The 18419-nt window shown below is 39.0% G+C and overlaps 1 protein-coding gene across 3 annotated transcripts in view; it reads right to left on the reverse strand.

The window, feature by feature from the left end:
* Nucleotides 1-273: 273 nt before the first annotated feature.
* Nucleotides 274-18419, reverse strand: part of LOC108888488 (solute carrier organic anion transporter family member 1C1) — a 69466-nt gene continuing 51320 nt past the window's right edge. Inside the window, exons 1-15 of one of the 3 annotated variants that reach the window (XM_018684477.2) lie at nucleotides 17467-17560; nucleotides 11587-11757; nucleotides 7854-7995; nucleotides 6720-6852; nucleotides 6367-6488; nucleotides 6104-6250; nucleotides 5613-5711; nucleotides 4789-5037; nucleotides 4010-4174; nucleotides 3182-3377; nucleotides 2752-2917; nucleotides 2363-2547; nucleotides 1992-2056; nucleotides 1671-1788; nucleotides 274-1127 (exon numbers count right to left, since the gene is read on the reverse strand). In XM_018684477.2, coding sequence (XP_018539993.1) covers nucleotides 902-1127; nucleotides 1671-1788; nucleotides 1992-2056; nucleotides 2363-2547; nucleotides 2752-2917; nucleotides 3182-3377; nucleotides 4010-4174; nucleotides 4789-5037; nucleotides 5613-5711; nucleotides 6104-6250; nucleotides 6367-6488; nucleotides 6720-6852; nucleotides 7854-7995; nucleotides 11587-11673 — 2100 coding nt within the window. In that variant the 5' untranslated portion in view covers nucleotides 11674-11757; nucleotides 17467-17560 and the 3' untranslated portion in view covers nucleotides 274-901. Of the gene's footprint in view, nucleotides 1128-1670; nucleotides 1789-1991; nucleotides 2057-2362; nucleotides 2548-2751; nucleotides 2918-3181; nucleotides 3378-4009; nucleotides 4175-4788; nucleotides 5038-5612; nucleotides 5712-6103; nucleotides 6251-6366; nucleotides 6489-6719; nucleotides 6853-7853; nucleotides 7996-11586; nucleotides 11758-15047; nucleotides 15221-17466; nucleotides 17561-18419 lie in introns of those variants that run through there. The other 2 variants (XM_018684478.2, XM_051073266.1) reach the window with 2 other exon arrangements.

Below are 18419 nucleotides of genomic sequence, written 5' to 3' on the forward strand. Positions count from 1 at the left end.
AAGGCTGACACCACACTGGATCACATTTTGAAAACAACATGTGGCTGCATCACAAACAGTCGATGAGGTAGGGTTTGTAAACCAATGCTGCAAAACTCTAGTCTCAAAATTCTAAAGCTCTACTTGCACATTTTTTCTGGAGCAGTTGACCATATAACACAGTCCCGCTGATCAGCAGACCGAGTTTGCCATGGTACTGCAGATGTTCAAACATGATTCTAGGCACCTTGAGGGCTTCTCATTGAGAGAACTTTCTCTGTAGAAGCCAGAAAGTGAAATGAAATAATCCTACTGCAGGAATGATTTCTGTTACATGTGGATAGGAAGTGATAGTTTCCCCTCCATATGCCAACAGGATAATCTTTCAGTGGACAGCCGGTCCTTTGTTGCCTCTAGCTTTGATCTGGTTGTTGACCTAGTTGAAACACTTACTCAGTGTAGCCTTATTCACAGTTCTTCCAGCAGGTGTGCCACAGAAACAGTCAACAGACAGACTTGATATGAGTATCTCCTCTGAAATTAAACCAAAGCTATGAAAACAAGACTGAGATGATGTCATTAAACCATATTATTCAGGTACCTTAATATATACTGAATCTGAAAAATGATTTTATCAAGTTTAATCATAAAAACAAAGACCAACATAGAAAATACAGCACAGTTACGTTTTTTCTACGAAAGTCTTCAATTCATGAAAAACACATAAACACAGAAATGTATACATTCCTGAAATAGCATGTCTTGTTTATAAAATGTTTATAAGATATTGTACATCTACACAAATCCTGTACAAATATATATATACTCTGTGTGCTATGAAAAGTGTCCACAGTGTGCATTCCTCTGTACATCTGAGGTGCTCCATGGAGCTGAGTCAAAAGAGAAGAGGTTGTGCTGAGGCTCACAAGCGGGTTTCTCTGTCAGGACTGCAGTCCGAGGCCAGTATAAACTGCTCACAGTGAATGGAGCTGTTCTCCTCTTTCCTTAGTGACTCCAGCTCTGCACTCCCATTGGTCAGAGCATTTTTCTCCTCCCTCTTAATATGTTTTTTGAGTAGACCAAAACCCAAAATACAAAAGAAGAAAGAGACTGTCCTCAGACCCAGAGTCAGGCCCAGGTACACTATCCTGCAAGAAGACATTAAGTAATACTGTTAGGGTACAAACTGGAGAATATTTTTTCAGGACATTATCAGAGTCAAGCTCCAAATCACTGAGGGCAAGTTACAATTCAAGTCTCAAGGAAGTACAGTTAAGTCCAAGCTGTTTAAATAGTGTTTTTCTTTTTCATTTTAATTAAACTTTTATAGGGAAAAAAATGGGCTCAGAATAGGAAATACAACCTTTATAAAGTGACCAATACAGTAGACTAAGAATCAGCTAAATGGCAGAAAAAAAATCCACCTTCAGGAACTGCATCTTACAAACACTGCAGTCTCTACATTAGGCCGGAGCTAACATGGCTCTCTCTCTAGTACCACTCTTGTGGTGAACCTATGTGTTATACTGTCTTATTTGTTCCAATGGTGGTAAGGATCTGAGAATAGCAAAGCGTTATTCATTCACTGAATAATTTTAATGAGCCTGATGGTGCTGCTAGTGTGGTTATCAATGTTTTTTCAAGAATTTAAAAGACACCCCAGTGGATTGGGCATACAGAGGTTTATTTACCTGTAAGCTGAGGTGTTATATATTCTGCATGCTCCTCTTCCTCCACACATCTTGTATCCCCATTTGAGGCAAGTTGTATCGATTATGGCTCCAAAGTATATAGGGGCAGGTATTCCAGCTGTTGTACAATTAAAATAACTTATGAATATTTAATGATGAGCTTCAAGTAACAATCTGTTTCCATACATACAAACATTATTCCAGTGATTCTCCTTGCTCCAATATTCTATATACTAAATGTGAGCTCTTTGGAGATTTCCGCGTGCCTGACATTCAAACTAAGTGGACAGTAATGTACAGAATATCAAAGATGGTTCTCACCAAGTGTGCGAGTGGCCAGTGTGTGGATTCCAAGTGCGAGGGATTTCAGCTCAGGCTTAATACACCTATGGAAACAAGATCAAAGCGTTAAAGGAGACTCAACTTTTCAACCTCACAACAATTTAAGAATGACAATCATAATAATACTAACAAAAAAAAATAAAAAAATTAAGAAAGAAAATCTAATGCAAACCTCTCATTTCTGACAGCTTTACTTATTCACAAAAATATCTCCATCAATTACAATGTATCGTACAGAAGTGATTAATTTATTTCGATAACATCAGGAACTGTAATCTGTCACCAAGAATGACAAAACAGTCTAATGAATTCCTTTTTCACAAGAGCCCACAAGGTGGTTGTCGACAGACCTGATGAGCAGCACAAAGCCAGGCGTTCCCCCAAGAGAAATAATGAATGAACTGAGGACAGACAGAGCCAGGAAGTATGGAAAGATTCTGTCACAGCTCTCCCTGCGTGGACACTGGCCCAGAGTGACCGTCAGGTTTCCTGATTGGGTATCAGCCAGTGCCACACACCTGCATTTGTCAAATACCTAACAGAGAGGAAAACATGCGTGTATGTTGCGTCAGTGAGGAGGAAACATTTTCCCTTTAGGGTAAATAGGTAACGCTTTAGGCGTCTACATACACCGAACAGCAGCAAAGACGACTGTATGATAAAACAGCAGTTCATCGTAAATATTATTTTGTGTTCGTTAGCCAGGAGTTATACTAAGACATATAGGTGTGCGTCTGACCGTGTTTCTCCCAGAGCCAGAGGATGAGGTGCATCCAGCCAAGCATGGAGACACATAGGTGATGCCATTCTCTCCACACACTGGATCCCACTCTCTACTGGAGCAGAAGCAGCCCGAATTACAGTCAGAGAAGAGAGACCGCTCCTGATAAGACAAGCCTTCCACTCTGCATGTGACAACATGAAGAAAATGCATATATTATTGACAGCTCATATGAAAAATACATCAAAGAAGCCATTGACATTATGGTGCATGAAATATGAAAACAGAGACACAAAAAGAAAGGCAACACAACACAAAGGGAGCTCTAGGAAGTGTGTTAGCTGTAATGCTTAATTAAAGAATTTTCCTAAAACCAAATCTAGCTCCTTCTTATGAATGTTACCTATTGCATTAAGGTATGAGATAAATATATACAGACATCACATACCCGGTATATGAGACAGTGATGCCTGCCACCTTGGAGTTCTCACAGCCCATGGCTAAGAAAAAGAGTGACAGGAAGTAGCCTAGCAGGGAAGTCCCAAAGGCAAATTTAGCTGCTCCCATGATACCCAGTTTGTACTTCTTCATGACAACCCCTCCAGAGAACATCCCAAGAGCCACAGCCGGGATGTTGATCATGCCTGGCCAAACCACAGAATACAACGCATTCTTAAAAGGATAGAGGATCAGGAAACAACTTGTACAAGCAACATCAGGCACCGACATCGCTCCCTAAAAAGGATCAAAGTCAGAACACTCATTCATATCAAAGTAGTCTCATTCATATTTGATGTAAAGTGAACTGAAATCATGTCGTGAGAGAGGAAAATGACTTTTGATGGTTGAGAGGATATGGAACACATTTCTCATCCTCCAGTTATGTGGATGAAAAGAGGTACATTGTAACACTGTCTTCGCTTCCCTCATGTTGACCTAATGATTGGTTTCATTAATATGTGCGCTTTTTAAATCAATGCATAAATGTCATTTCAGAATGTCCAACAATTGTAGCAAACCTGGTTGTCATCTTGAAGCTGCAGCATTTACTTAAGAGGGATGTGGGAGATGGAGCATAAAAAATTAATCACAAGCTAGCTCATGAAACACTTATGATGACCATCCAGCTCATATCACTTTACATCCGCAAATACTTCTCTTTCAGCAAAGCTACACGGGTTTTGAACAAGCGTATAACTCATCTGCAAAGATAAAATGACCATACAGAAATCACAAAACAAGGTAAACATTATGAATTGTAAAATAGTATGCTTACCCATGAGAAAATTGGCTTTTGATGCTGACTGGCCATAGTGTTGCTCAATGTATTTGGGTTTGTAGGTGACCATCCCGATGAGAGAGTTGAACTGAATGATGGTCACGCATAAGTAGATGATGTACACAGGATTTCCAAGGAGACTCTTCAATGTAGGCACAAATTCTGCATTGGGGAATTTAAATGAATGAGTACCATATCTTCAAACACATATGAGTGTTTTGGGGGATTTTTATGCCTTTATTACAGACAAAGGAGAGAAGAAAGGGAGGAGGAGGAGAGAGATGCAACAAAGCTCAACCCATGGCCTTGCAGTTTGTGATCAGCATCTTATCCCTCTAAAAAAAACAGGGGTGGCCAATCTGAGTATTGTATTGATTAATTTATAGATGTAGATGACCCAGAAATGTGTTTAAAATGTCCAAACCGACATATATTGATCAGCCACAACCTTAAAACTGATAACGTAGTTTTATTGTTGTGGCTGATCAGCGTACAGTTTAATGGGACTGCCTGCAGACAAAGCTGTTCTTAGATCTGAAGGCATTTTAAATTCATAAAAGGAAATTAAGTTCTTAAAAAAAAGCCAGTTTGCAGTTGTTGTAGAGATGTGAGAATACTGTGGGTCTCCTGAGAAATTAGTCACAAAACAGAGTCAGTTGAAAAATGTTGTGATAGCAGTGAAACTTAATATTATTCCTGAAAGACACCACTACAACTGAATACAGATTACAATGTGAATACTCAGTATTCATTGCAAGCATTAATGTTTTTCATACCCTTGGCCATTTGATGTAAATTAGCTGGCTCCTCAGGTCTGAACTTGTGCTCCATGTTTGGTGAGCCTTTGATGAACCTGGTTTGCTCTGGAGTGCAGCTGGTGTCGTGTTTATCCACGGGCATTGGCAGTGATTTGGGCAGGAACCAGAAGGGAACAGCAGACATGAGAGTGATGGAACCAGCGATGAGGTAGCCCAGCCACCATGCCCCCACCCAGCGGGCATCACCAGGGGTAATAGTCACAGTCTCTGTGAAGAGATAAGAACCCACTCAGCACGGTATGAGGATTCATTCTGTTTTCTTTGCCTCTCAGAGTCATTTACTATAGATGCTTTTTCCTTAGTTATATTCATAACTAAGGCAAAGCAAGGAAATCTTATTTATAAAGAACAGTTTATATATAGTTAGTTTCAAGGTGCTTCACATACATTTAAACCTTTGGGCTGTGGAAAATGTTCAAAGGCAACATTTTATAACATGAGGAGATGTCTCCTGACTTGTATTGTTAAACAGGAAGGTTTACAACAGCTTCAAAGTGTTTGCTTCCCAGTCAGATTATACTGTGTCATAGGATTTACCCTGTCCTGATTCAATGCCTCTTGGCAGGTGTGTTGTGTCTTGTGCAGCTTCAACATTGTCATGTACAACAACCAATTTCCAAATACAGCTCTCCACAGTGGAGTGTTGGTGCATTCTGTTGTAGTCAGCAAATGATAATCCACAACACACAAGACCCAACCAACCTCAATATAGTTTTTCTGCCAGTCACTTTATTAATAATGAGTCATGATTTGTCAGATGACAGTAGCCTGAACTTACTCACCCATGTCCACGTAGCCAATATCAACGTAAATTTTGGCACAAAGTGACCCCAGCAGGTACCCAAAGACAGGACCAATGATTGATATTGTCTGGACACAACCTGTAATACGCAACAAAGGTGGCCGTATTTATTTAGCCACAATCAACACCTACAATACTGATCTTCAAAATTTACATTAGGTGGTATAGTCAATATTAATAAGATTTTTATTTGCAAAGTTCTAAATGTATTGAGCATGTAAAGCATGTAGATTCAATAAAATATGGCAGGCACAACAGCCACTACCTTGGCAATAAGCTCTGGTAATGAGTTTCTATAAATAGCAGAAAATAAGTCATTTCCTGGTTGCCTGGATATAAAACTTTTCTATTCTGATATGTGACTGTAAAGAAAATCCACTTCCTAAATTAATTACTTTGAAAATGAATGACTTTAATCTTGGTACTTACAGTCCAAAACTACTAACATAAACAGTGAGTAAGGTGCATTACCAATATAGAGAGCAGCATTTTCAGACTGTGCATAATCATCAATGTAGGAGATTCCCAGAGGCTGTACTGGAGTCTCTCCAATCCCACGCAGGACATTTCCCAGAAACACGTAGATCCACATCGAAACACTGGACTCCCGCTCACAGTCTAGAGTTAAAAATTAAATAGGAAAAATGAGCTGAGAATTTATAATTCAAAGTCTCAGAAACTGACAAAACTTTCTCTGCGACTAAGCTCGATAAGGATTCTACTGCTTATCTTACCTCTAGAGGGCAGTATAGAGGGTCTGTCACCTGCCCTGATGGACTCAGGTGAGCTTGCTGGACATGGAGAGAGGTTATTGGTTGAATTCACTGAAGATCTAATTGATGTTTCGATCTTATAGCTGCGTACAAAATACCAATGTGACTGTTAAACAAGGGAAGGGAGAAAGCATCAGGTATCGTTAGATACTCACAATGTGAAGAACAAATGCAAACATCACAGACTATGTTTTCAGAGTCCAAGAGATACTGTCACAACAATGTGTTTACAGTGTTTGAAGCCTGAAATCAAAGAAATACATGGATGGAATTTCTGAACTGTGATGCATGCATACAGACATGACACTGCCTACCGGCCAATGATGAAATGTGGCATTGCGATCAAGAAGGTCCCGAAAGACATCAAGATACAGCCGACTGCTATGATCTTGGGTCGATGGAGTTTGGCACCAAAATAGCTCACAAAGCCAATCACCAATAAATTCCCTGCAGGGTTGAGATGATCAGAAGAGGAGATGGAGATTAGTCAAAAGCATTAAATGAAACCTGCTCTGGAGAAAATCTCAATTACAGTATTCTATAAAGGCTGAACACAATTTTCACGTACATGAAAGGATCTTCAGAATGCTAAGCACTGGATAACATGAAATCAATTCTTTAAAATTAAAATCAGTCATCTAAGTGATGCATGTTGACATATGTAACCTCCTGTAAATACTGATCTGTATTTGCCTCTGAAGAAAAACCATGGAGGGATTTGTCTCTGAGATGTAGCCTATTGTATTGTGCTGATTGGTATGCAGTAGGATTTCTACTGTAGCAACTCAAACAGGGAAAACCATTTTTTACATTCACACAGGCATACCACACATATACCTAGTCTTAACCAATGACTTGCTGGTAAGCAGTAAACAGCTTCTTCATGGCACTGGTCTGTTTTTCAATGCAACAACCTCGAGGAATGCTGTTTGAATTTGCTCTGTTTGGTCATTTTGAAAAACTGCAGTGGCTGGAATGGCGTGGGGGGTGAGGGTATGGGGGGTGATCTGTAATATTTGTTTACTGTATATGTCTGAATGTCACACAGTATCTCGATTATAGCGTCAGCCCCACCAGAGAACTGTACAGGTTTTGATCAAAGTCTGAGTAAATATTCATATTTATCTGCATACATGCAATGATGCATATTCTTCATGCAGTGTCCCCAGTCTGTTGTGCAGCTACACAAATCATAACAAAATCCCTCTATTCCAAGCAGCTACAGACTGTAGCTTCAAAGGATTTTCACTCATTAAGAGTCAATTACGTATGCGACCAGAGACTATTCAAAGCTCGACGGGGATGCAAATATGCTATAGTGTCAAACTAGCTAACATGCTGAGGACATATTCTTGGCTTACTTGCATTAGCATCTAAATACTTCAAAACATATGCATGAATAGCCAGAGTAAATAGAGAGACACATGGACAAAAACAGGGGAACTCACCTACTTCAAAGCTCCCGTCTATGATGCCGATCAGATAACTGGAGATGTCAAATCGCCTCTCCAGTTGTGTTATTGTGCTCTTCATGTAGCTGCCAGATAAAGCCTTGGCAAAGTAGGCAAAGGACAAGGCTGTGAGGAACATCTGCAGAGAGAGGACAGAACACTGTGTCAAACAAAATGGTCCTGAAGTCCTTCTAATCTCCATTTTAATTTCAAAAGGTAGTGGTAGTAGTGGTTCAAACATCACACAATTCTTCTTTAATGTTTATAACTCAATAATCAGAAATGAAAAGTCAGAAAATACATTTCTAAAGGTTGAACTGAAATTTTTTTTTTTAGCAACAACTAAGTGCACAAAAAGTGCACTCATTTAGCTGGGCACCAGCTTGTGATTTAGTGCATGTATTTCTCTAAGTGAGTGTGTGCGTATATGTATGACATGAATTTGCAGGGCAGATAGACCTTTGTTAAAGAAAAGCTGTCAATGTGCTGTTAAAGCTTGGTCCAGAGGGTGTATTGAGCTCCCTCCTCCTTTTGCTCTGCCACCTGTGGATGCTGACAGTGACTAACAAAGGGAGGATTAGAGAAGCCAATCCAACCAGGACACAGACACATCCAATGTGCCATGAGCTGACAGACCATCCGACACACAGTATAATTGGAAACAGGTGAGTGGTAACCATAGCCTGCTCTCTTAGGGATGAAAATAGCCCAGGCTCAGAAGACACATCCACACGCCACCGACCAACATAGATCACTGAGACACCTGTAAATATTCACCTCTGAGAAACTGGTGGCAGTGAATGACAGTGCTGAATAATTTTCTGCCAATCAACTAATGAGACTAATTAATCCACTGATCATTTCAGATCTGGTTCAAAGTACAAAAGCATTGCAATCTTCATAAGGTGTTAACAGGTGCAAATGACTTTAACACAATGGTAATAAGTAGTCTTACAGTAATCTACCTTGATACTAAATTGTCAGTTGGACATTAAACATTGTCTGGTGAGGGACAATATAATATGTGAAAATCAGCTACAGTAACAGACATATTTAACAGGAGATGGTTTGTTATCATCCACATAATAATGAAAATATTTGTAATCTTTTCAGATTGTGGCTCCAAGTGTAAGCATAAACTAAACAGTGCATGGTGCCCTATTAGGCCTTTGAGCCTACCACATGTAATACTGGCACTCTGACACTAGTAGTCCAAAGAAACCGATAAATCCCTGATCAGAAGTAGGTCCTGAACAACATGAGTGATGAACCTGTCAACCTGAGCCAGGCTCAGTGGTCCTGGCTCAAAAACCTACTTATGGAAATGCCAATGACGCCGAATCTTGCCGAAGTGCTACTGCACACACCTTAGATTTTACACCTCTGTGCTGCATTCAGATTTTAAGTCTTGTGAACTGTAGCCCCATTTGTCACTGACCTTTCAAATATCATCCAATCAGAATACAGCTGAGCAAGAAGCTTAAAAATAGAGAGGTCTCTGAGTTTCCAAAAGTGTGTGATGACTTTTTCTCGGCATTAATTTAACATTTCTTACTTGTAGATTATGTAAATGATGAGGTAACAGTGTAGAGCCAAGCTCTATGCACTATGTGCCCAACCCAGAGGCTTATCATGTGCATGCAGCCTTAGAAATCAGGTGAGACATTTCATCAGAAAATGTTCAAATTTGATCAACAATTTTCATTTTTTCTCTCTCTTTCCTATTTCCTCTGCAGCTATATTCTCCATTACGTGTGTTTTTTTTTTTTTTCTGAGTGAGAGATGAGAACAAAGATATAGGCCCGAGTGGAAATAGATTTTGCTACAACCTCTATCAATCATGGCAAATAAATGAGAAATTTGTGAGGAGCTATGAGGGAGCGGTGGAGCTATGGCAACCACCAGTGTGGTCTGCACCTCTCAATCTACAGTGAGGCAGGCTTTGCTCTAATGTCAAGTGCATAATTACCATTCATGCCACAGAATATAACTGGATATAATGCTCCTGCATAAATGCAGAGGCACGATGGCTCTCAAATGACTACATTAATAATGTTGATTTTCTGTCTATTTTGCTATAATTTAAAGGAACCTTCACTACTTTTTGAAACATCACTCCCGCTCTGACCTCTGACTGCAAATGCCACTGACTCTCCTTGCAACAGAAATCAGCTGACAACTGATAAAAATTGAAAGAAAGAAGGCTCGAACAGTTACAGTGACCAGTCGATAAGGATGATTCCCGTCCCTGGAGCCATCAGGAAACAAGATGCTTGCTGGCATTTTGGGGTGACAGTGCTATCCAAGCATAACTGGACAGTTCCTACAGAAACATGTCCATTTGAGAAGACATTTTTGACACTTTCAGCTGATTCATTGCCACTTCAGATTACTCACACAAAGGTTTTGTTTCAGAGGACAGAGATCCAATCTCAATGAGGATAACAAAAGCACATTAAAACTACCAGGTGTAAAACTGTTGATTATCTGGAAAACGTTTATTTCAATTTTAAAAATGTGGTTTTACAAGCCTTAACAGTACAGATATATTTAGCAACGAATATATACTATATTTAGATTACAATTAATAAAATCACTATAATGTAGCTGCTGGGGTGGTTATCACCTTGTGCACTCGGCTGATTTGATAAGATTTTACTTCTTACATTCTGAAACATAGTGTTTCAACATCATCTTACTGTACTGTTCTTCACTTCTTGAGTCTTGTTGTGGTAAAAGTATGTTTTTTCCTGATAATATTACACTTTCTTGATGACTTTTGATGACTACCTTTATCTCACAATATTTCCACATGAGCATTCACATTATGTAGAATAATCCAAATCTGGGCTACAGCAACATACAGCAGCAGTAGACAAACACTTTCTCTAGATAAACAAGTGAACGTTGTGTCAGAAGCACACACTCAGAAGTTTGCTGTAGGATTACCACACAGAAGGAAAAAGCACACATGGACAAAAAGGCAGCATGACTGGAATTCCTTATTATTGTCGCTTGAAGCTTAAGCATTTCACTAAGCGGCTTTTTAATTATTGTCCAATGTGCTTCTTAATCCAATAAAGTGGTACAGACCCTCCGCTCTGACCTCTTTTCCTGAAGCACAAACTCTGTCCAAAGGGCACAGAGAGCTGCTGCACTCAACACCTTGCATGGTCATAAACTAGGCCTACCAGAAACATGCAGCACGCTCAGCCCAAACATTCAGTGGGCGTTCAAACATTCAAGGATTTACATCAACATGTATACACAGAGGATGCCTTAAGTGGTTTTATTCAGCCAGTCGTCCATAGAAAATCTGCTTTTTAAACGACCTGGCTGAAGAAATCATGGTGCAGCAGAGGTGCCTACAGCTGTAAGTGGCTTTTACACATCCTCTAAATATTGTACATGAAACACACACACTGTGGCTCACTCTCTTCTGCACATATGATTCCAGTCATATTAATGTGTCCCCTCTAGGCCAGTCAGATGACTGAACATGACAGACACGTGGGCCCTCTGTCCTTTCAGGCTGAAACACTTCATACATGTTCTTATGACCATTCAATGGTGTGCGCTATCCCAAATGGCCTATGTAACTGTATTTCTGTGGTTTGATACACATAACATTTTGCACTGTCTTTAAACAAAACATGACAACAGAAGTGTTCATGGTCACAGTATGCTGGTCTTGTCAGTGAGGAGCTACTTTCCCCACAAAGTACAATACCTTCAGATTGGGGTGGCAGGAGTTCTTCACTGCAGAAGAGGTAGGTTTGTTGTCTAGAGTCCAGCTGCCTGTGGCTGTGTTGTCCATTTTCTTTATGGCAGCTCCCTACTGTGCGTTGCCTGAGCTGTGGCTTCTCTTCAGATGATCTACTATGGCGGTCCTCACTCGCACCTGTAGGAAGGAATTCAGATTTAGAGATAAGGAAATATCGATTAACTCATTTGATGCTTATGAAGAATCACTGTATTCATCTGAGAAAGCATGTCATTGTTGATCTATGTTTTGGGAATAGAAGTTCCTTTGACTACAATAAGATTGAGCAACAGAGAAGGAAAGTTAATGTCATTATCTTGTGCATTTAACATACTGAACAATGCAGTTATCCTTAGAAGGGAAGCTATTTACTGTACTGACACACAGCTGGGTGCAGTGACTGCACACAGCATCTAATTCAACTTGCCCTCAGCATGAAGTTGCTGATGTCAAACCCCTTGGTGATTCTTGGCTGTGCTAACAAGTAGCATGATAGTTGTTCAAAAAGTAAATAACAGGGCGACCCATTGACCGAATGGTTAGGGCACATACCATGTGGACGCATGTCCTGAGCAGCTGGTCCCCTGATGGACTCCCAGCCTATTTCTCTTCACTGTCTCTATCTGATAAAGACTGAAAATACCCAAAAAAATTTGCGCGCGGGGGGGGGGGGGGGGGGGGGGGTCACAATACTTTTACAGTTGTTGGGAGGCACATTCTTTTCTTCCGCTAGCAGCTAAAGTTAGCCATTAGCCATTTCCCATTGCTTTGGGATAAACTTGGTGAACCACTTACTTGACCAATATGAAAATGACACTGACAAGAAGCCTCTGTTCCCCAAAATGACCAAGTATTCCATTTAATGGACACTGACTTACACCAATGATTCAAATGGATTACTGGTGCACTGAGACTATACCCATACCAATCAACTCCACTGACAATTTCAGTGTATAGAAATATAGATTAATTATTGTTTTATAAGCTGTAGTTATAAGATTTATTTACTATGAGCATAACGAAGTGAAATTCATTGAATTACCCTAAGTAGTAATTTTCCCTGGACAAAAATTCCCTGTAACCTTTGTAATAATTGAGTGAAGACAATGAATGAATGAATGAATGAATGAGTCACATCACAAATCTGAAGTGATTCAAGCAGAGCAAATACAACTGACAGTTGACAGCTTCCAAAACAGAATGCAAATATCATTTAAAGCAAGGTCAATGATCACTGTTTCACTGACGATTGTAGATTATGATTCAGTGATGTGAAAAAAATGCACAGTGCACTACCTAGAGGTTAAGAAGATGTCATGACATATATTTTCTGACTCTTGACTGTATTCACATCATATTTAATATATAGGTCAGTTATGCCCGCATTAACAACACACAATGCACTCAAGAACCTATTGGGAAATAATAACAAGCCTTACGCAGACTTAACAAGTCAATGGGTAGCTCAGTAAATACATGACCTACTTCACACTGGAGAGGAAACCGATTACAACTGATCTTGTAGAATCCAAGTGACAAAGACAGAAAGAAAGGAAAAAAACAAAAAACAGGCCACTGTGTTCTCAGAATAACCAAGTGGATTGCAGTGAAAACATGACAGCAGTAAAAATTAATTTGGTAGACTTTTGTGTCTTAAAACAAGAAAATCTCAGTCTGAAGAAGCTCTGTGAAGATCAGGCAACAAGGAATACTGGTTTAAGTGCATGCGTTATAGAAAAATCATGATCATCTATTACCACCATTAATAACCTGAAGAAGTCACAAGACTTTTTATCTTTACTACAGGTCTGACTGGATACAAAATGCCGGAGGCATTATATCATTCTGACTAGATGTGGTATGACTGGGCTGTAAATCAGTGTTTCATGAGAAATCTGGAGTCAGTCAGGTTTGCCTCAGGAGTTTGGCTGAATTTGACTACTGTTTGTTCTTTTTTTGTAATTGAATTTGGTGGCTCTTAATAATATTATCCGACTTAGGATTCACCTTTTTGCAAGTGCAATCTGACCAATAACGTGCAAGCAAACAGGTGTCAGAAAAAAAATGCAGAAATACACTGCAAAATGTAGTGGGACATAATGTACTGAATACAACAGTGAGCCACCTAGAGAGGAAAAACAGGATGGAAATGAATGTCAGCATGAGTATGACAAAGAAAAGGAGAGTTGTCTCATTAGGTCTGTTTAGTTTGGGGTTTGGAAGTATAGAGACAGAGAGACCGGAGCAGTGCAAAGAGCAGAGCCTTGACACTGTTTAAGAAGCAGACTGCTTATTCAGTGGCATGAAAACTCCCTATGGATCCCTCCTCCCTGAACCAAACCAAAGCCTTACTTTGAACTCTGCAAGTAAAAACGTAGCTGTAGCTGATGACATGAAGGCTTTCATGCTCATCTCACATCAAGACATTCAGTAGAACAACATTTTAGCACAGCAAGTCTTTAAACTATACTGACCTCCATGTTAATGTAATGCATGAGAAAAGCTGCCTTTTTTAAATATGACCTACCAATTAAAGTAGAATGAGTAGCTATTCATCTAATTTAATCATCTTATAATGATGATTACAATGATGATCAACTTTATTGTTCGCTCCAAGAGAGACTGTTAATGAGCTTCATTCCCTTTGCATAATTATTCTTCAGACTCACTATGGGATTTATACAAGACTGAAGATGTCCACACACAGGTGAGGGAGGAGTTCCTCAAAGGTCAGTGAAGTACTTCACAAGTGTAAAGTTCTTTGGTGACTCCAAATATCTCTTATCTGACAACAGTCCCTTGTGTGTGTCAGTGCTTTTCTGTATGGAGTTCAAGCTATACACATTTAATACCAGCCATGCTAATTACGACTCATGTGCTTTTTTCTTGCTGATATAAGTTAGATAAGATAATTTTCATTTAAAATCACAGGGGTGCATAGACACAAATCAGCGGGGGGGCATTTGAAACTCACTGATTCTGATATATCTCAAATAAATTATGATGTTTCATACACAAAAAGAAGAAGGAGTAAACTTATGCAGTTAAAAGAAAATTCAAAGTAATATCCTCCGCCTAGGAATAAACGCAACAGCAATCACGTGATCTCTGTTATTATTAGGGTTACCACATGCACTCGGGTTAATTAAACAATGCGTATTGAGTAACCAGATAAGCTTTCTCTGGATTCTGCAAATCCCCCCCAGTCTGTTTCCGAGACAGCTCTGTGTACTGCACCGGTTAAGTGATGCAGAGTTGATGGCTCAGTGACACTGGGACGTTTTGGGTTTGTCCCTTAAATCACCTGAATCACATCGCAGCTACTGATTCTAGTCTTCAAAATAATCAAAATGTCAGAAAACAGAACATGCGCATGATTTTTGTAAATGACAGTAAATCTTTACTAAAAAGAACATCATGATACTTACCCAACTCTGAGCTTCACACCTTTCCCTTCACGATGTCCCTGATTACTTATTTACAATATTAAAAAAAAAGAAAAGAAATATCCTATTGTTGCCCTGAAAGCCTTCAGCCGCATAAAAATGACCCTCCCTCATCAAGTCACCTACTCATACTGTACACGCTCCTCGGCAGCGGAGCGCAGTGTGTTTCACTAAAGACGACAGGGTGGATACACCGTGTTCACTGTGAGGCACACGTGATGCGCCGAAGAGAGCTGCGATTTGTACTTGCCACACCACATCCCACCTTTTCATTCAGCTCTAATAAGCTGAACAGCAGTGAGGTGTTGTTGCAAACATCTGCAGTGTGTCGGCAAAACCACAACGCCGAGCCATGAGTCACATTTCCTCAAGGAATAACTAATCGATTAGACCTGCAGCGTGTTACATGACATTAATTTGCCAGAAGTACTGTACACTTGCTTCTCCTATCAGACAGTATACGTGGATAAATTGTTCCTCTGTGCCTCCTTCGGTGTTTACAGCTTTCAAGGACGGCTTAGATAATAAAAAATGTGCTAAACAAAACCATATCATGCAGACTGCTTTCACACAAAATGAGGACACATGTAAACTGAGAATTTTGCGAACCTTTTCATGTTTGAGTCTTCACTAAAAACTTTGTGACAGTCTAATGGAGCACAGAGAGGGCTTTAAACTATCCACTCACTCTGAATTTGAACTGATAAGCTTATCTAACTCTCTTGCCTTATAGGCAAGTCGGTGATTTGAAATCATGCAGATAATGCATCAGATTTTCACTCAGTTTTTCTTGCTCATCTATGGGTTCCCTCAACAACAGTGAAAATATGTGACTTAAAAACACTAAAAGCTAAACTAGGATGAATGACACCAAATTAAATCCACCTTTATTTGCTTTTTAACAAGTCACAAACCTCTGCTTGGTGGAAATTAAAATGTGCAAGTGAGCTCAGGTGCACAACTGAGAAAACGTCATCTAACTGCAGCCAGATTCAGTAGAATTCACAAAATGTTAATTAAACTTTAGTTTGATGGTTCAATTAAAAAGAGCATGTAGTATTGGTCTTAACATGTATATGTGCAACCTCAAAGCACCTTTAATAAAAGTAAGACAAATAAAGAAGAAATAAAGGAAAACACTAATTAAAAAACCCTATATAAATAAGATGCTGATGCACCTTCAAAGCCCCCCCCTCCATAAAAGTGCATCCTTAGATAAGGTCATAATTCCCCTGTTGAGCCTACTGACACACCAGGTGGTCAAACCTCATTTCTCAAGTTTCTCTGTTGCCATGGGGATAACTGGTCTATATACAGCAGACCCACTTGTTATGAACATGTCCACACCTCTCTCTGTGGCTTCAGGGGTAGGTTAACATAACCTATTTAACACCCAAAGTGAGATGCTGAACCGGCTAACATGCTAAAATACTCTATATCAATAATCTGCCTCTGAAATATAATGTTTCCAGGGTCAGGCAGGCACTGTCAAAACTGCAACCTTAGCAGAAGTCACCATATGTATGATATTGTGATTATGAGTGGGTAATTTCAATTAAATATTCTACTGCCACACATGTAATTCTAGATAGTAAATATTGGTACATTTTCTAGAAAATCAAGTGTTTGTGAATGAAATAACCACACAGAAATTCAAGAAAATAAATCAAACCTTCCTATTTTCTGAATTTCAGCATTGTCCACAATGGTTGAATAAACCCTGGGATATTTAAGTGAGAGCTACCACAATACCAATGATAATGCAAAATCTCTGATGGTAGGCAATATTGTATATTACCATATTGCCCAACCCTAAGTGTAATACCACCAGATCTGCCTTGTAAATAATCTGTCTTATAATGTCTTTTGAGGGTAAACATCTAATCTAACATCTTTAACTTTTAACTTTTTGGTTGTGAGAATATACAGATGACTACTGTAGATGGAGACCATTTCCTATGACTAATCAGCATCTGTAACTGTACCAGACAGTGTTAGTGAGGTTTATTAATTAAAATGTATGAGCTGAAAAACGATCTATAGTCTGGTACTCCTGCACAAACGTGCACACTGGGCAATGTGATGCTTGCAATGACAAAACATTTTTAGGAAATTGTCTCCATCTGAATGACTGGTGAGAAAATGCAGATACTAGTTTCCAGTACAAATGCTCGTCAACCAGGATCAGAGACATGTTTATGTAATCATCTCAGTGAAGTCTCTTTACTTGTGCCTGTCGCTTTATATTTCAAATATCCACGTATCAGCTAATGCTACATTAGCATACAGACCGTTCAGCGATACAGACAGGCTAACGTACAACACTGTTACTGACGTTACACAGCGTTTCCTAAAAGGTCATTTATAAGCTAAACCCTGTTGGTCAAGTGACAAAACTCACCGCTTTTCACCGAACTGAAAATCATCCTTTGCTGAACAATAAAAACGGTTGTTTAAAACTTCTCTTCACTTATTTTCCAGCTAAAAACCTCACGTTGAAATAAACAAAGATGGCAGCCGGAAATGACATGTATTGTAACACTGACAGCACATTTTGCTCATAATACTGAAGAACTATTAAGTAAGATTTCTAAATATATTATATCGCAGTGGTCACTTTTTCTTATTAAAAGTTATGGATGCTTCTACCACCGCAGGCATTATCATATATGGAAATACTTATTTTAGAAGTTTATAGATTAATATAACTGATGCTGGTGCTATTTGGTTTTGACGTTATTTGTTTTTCTTTTCTCAAAAATTTCATGAAATGAACATCTGATATCTTTTAAACATTAGGAGTAAAGAAACATATATATTTTAAAAGGGGTGGGGTATGTAGCACCAATAGCAAAAGAATAATAATAATAATAAATAAAGAATAAAGGTGAAGGTCTACACAAGGCTCAGAAGACCTCTAAAGGATGTTTTTGGTGCATTATTTTCATTTCAAGGCTGCCAGGTGTTTTGTTACATAGAGTGTGGGCAGTAGTGGATGTCGTCCTAAACACAGAAATTGAGTGGACCATGAATAAATCTACACAACTCAAATGTGGTGAATGTATGAACAATTGGCAGTGAATATATTCAGTGGAAATTGTATTCTAATTTTATGAGCAGTCTTTTTATTTATATATTTTGAACAAAAAGAGAACATATACACTCATTTGTTTCACAATTTGATTATGGGGCTTTAGAATCTCTGCATTATTTACAAAATCAGATAATGGTTGCCCTGAAAGTAAAGACCTTCACTGAGAAAAAGAATGCTGCGGTATTGATAAAATTATTTTAAGATGTTTAGCAATGTATACTCACCTCAGTAGTGTTTTATCTATGCCATTTTTGTGTAGT

This window comes from Lates calcarifer, linkage group LG10 (genome assembly GCF_001640805.2).
Source record: "Lates calcarifer isolate ASB-BC8 linkage group LG10, TLL_Latcal_v3, whole genome shotgun sequence".
Classification (NCBI taxonomy): Eukaryota; Metazoa; Chordata; class Actinopteri; family Centropomidae; genus Lates; species Lates calcarifer.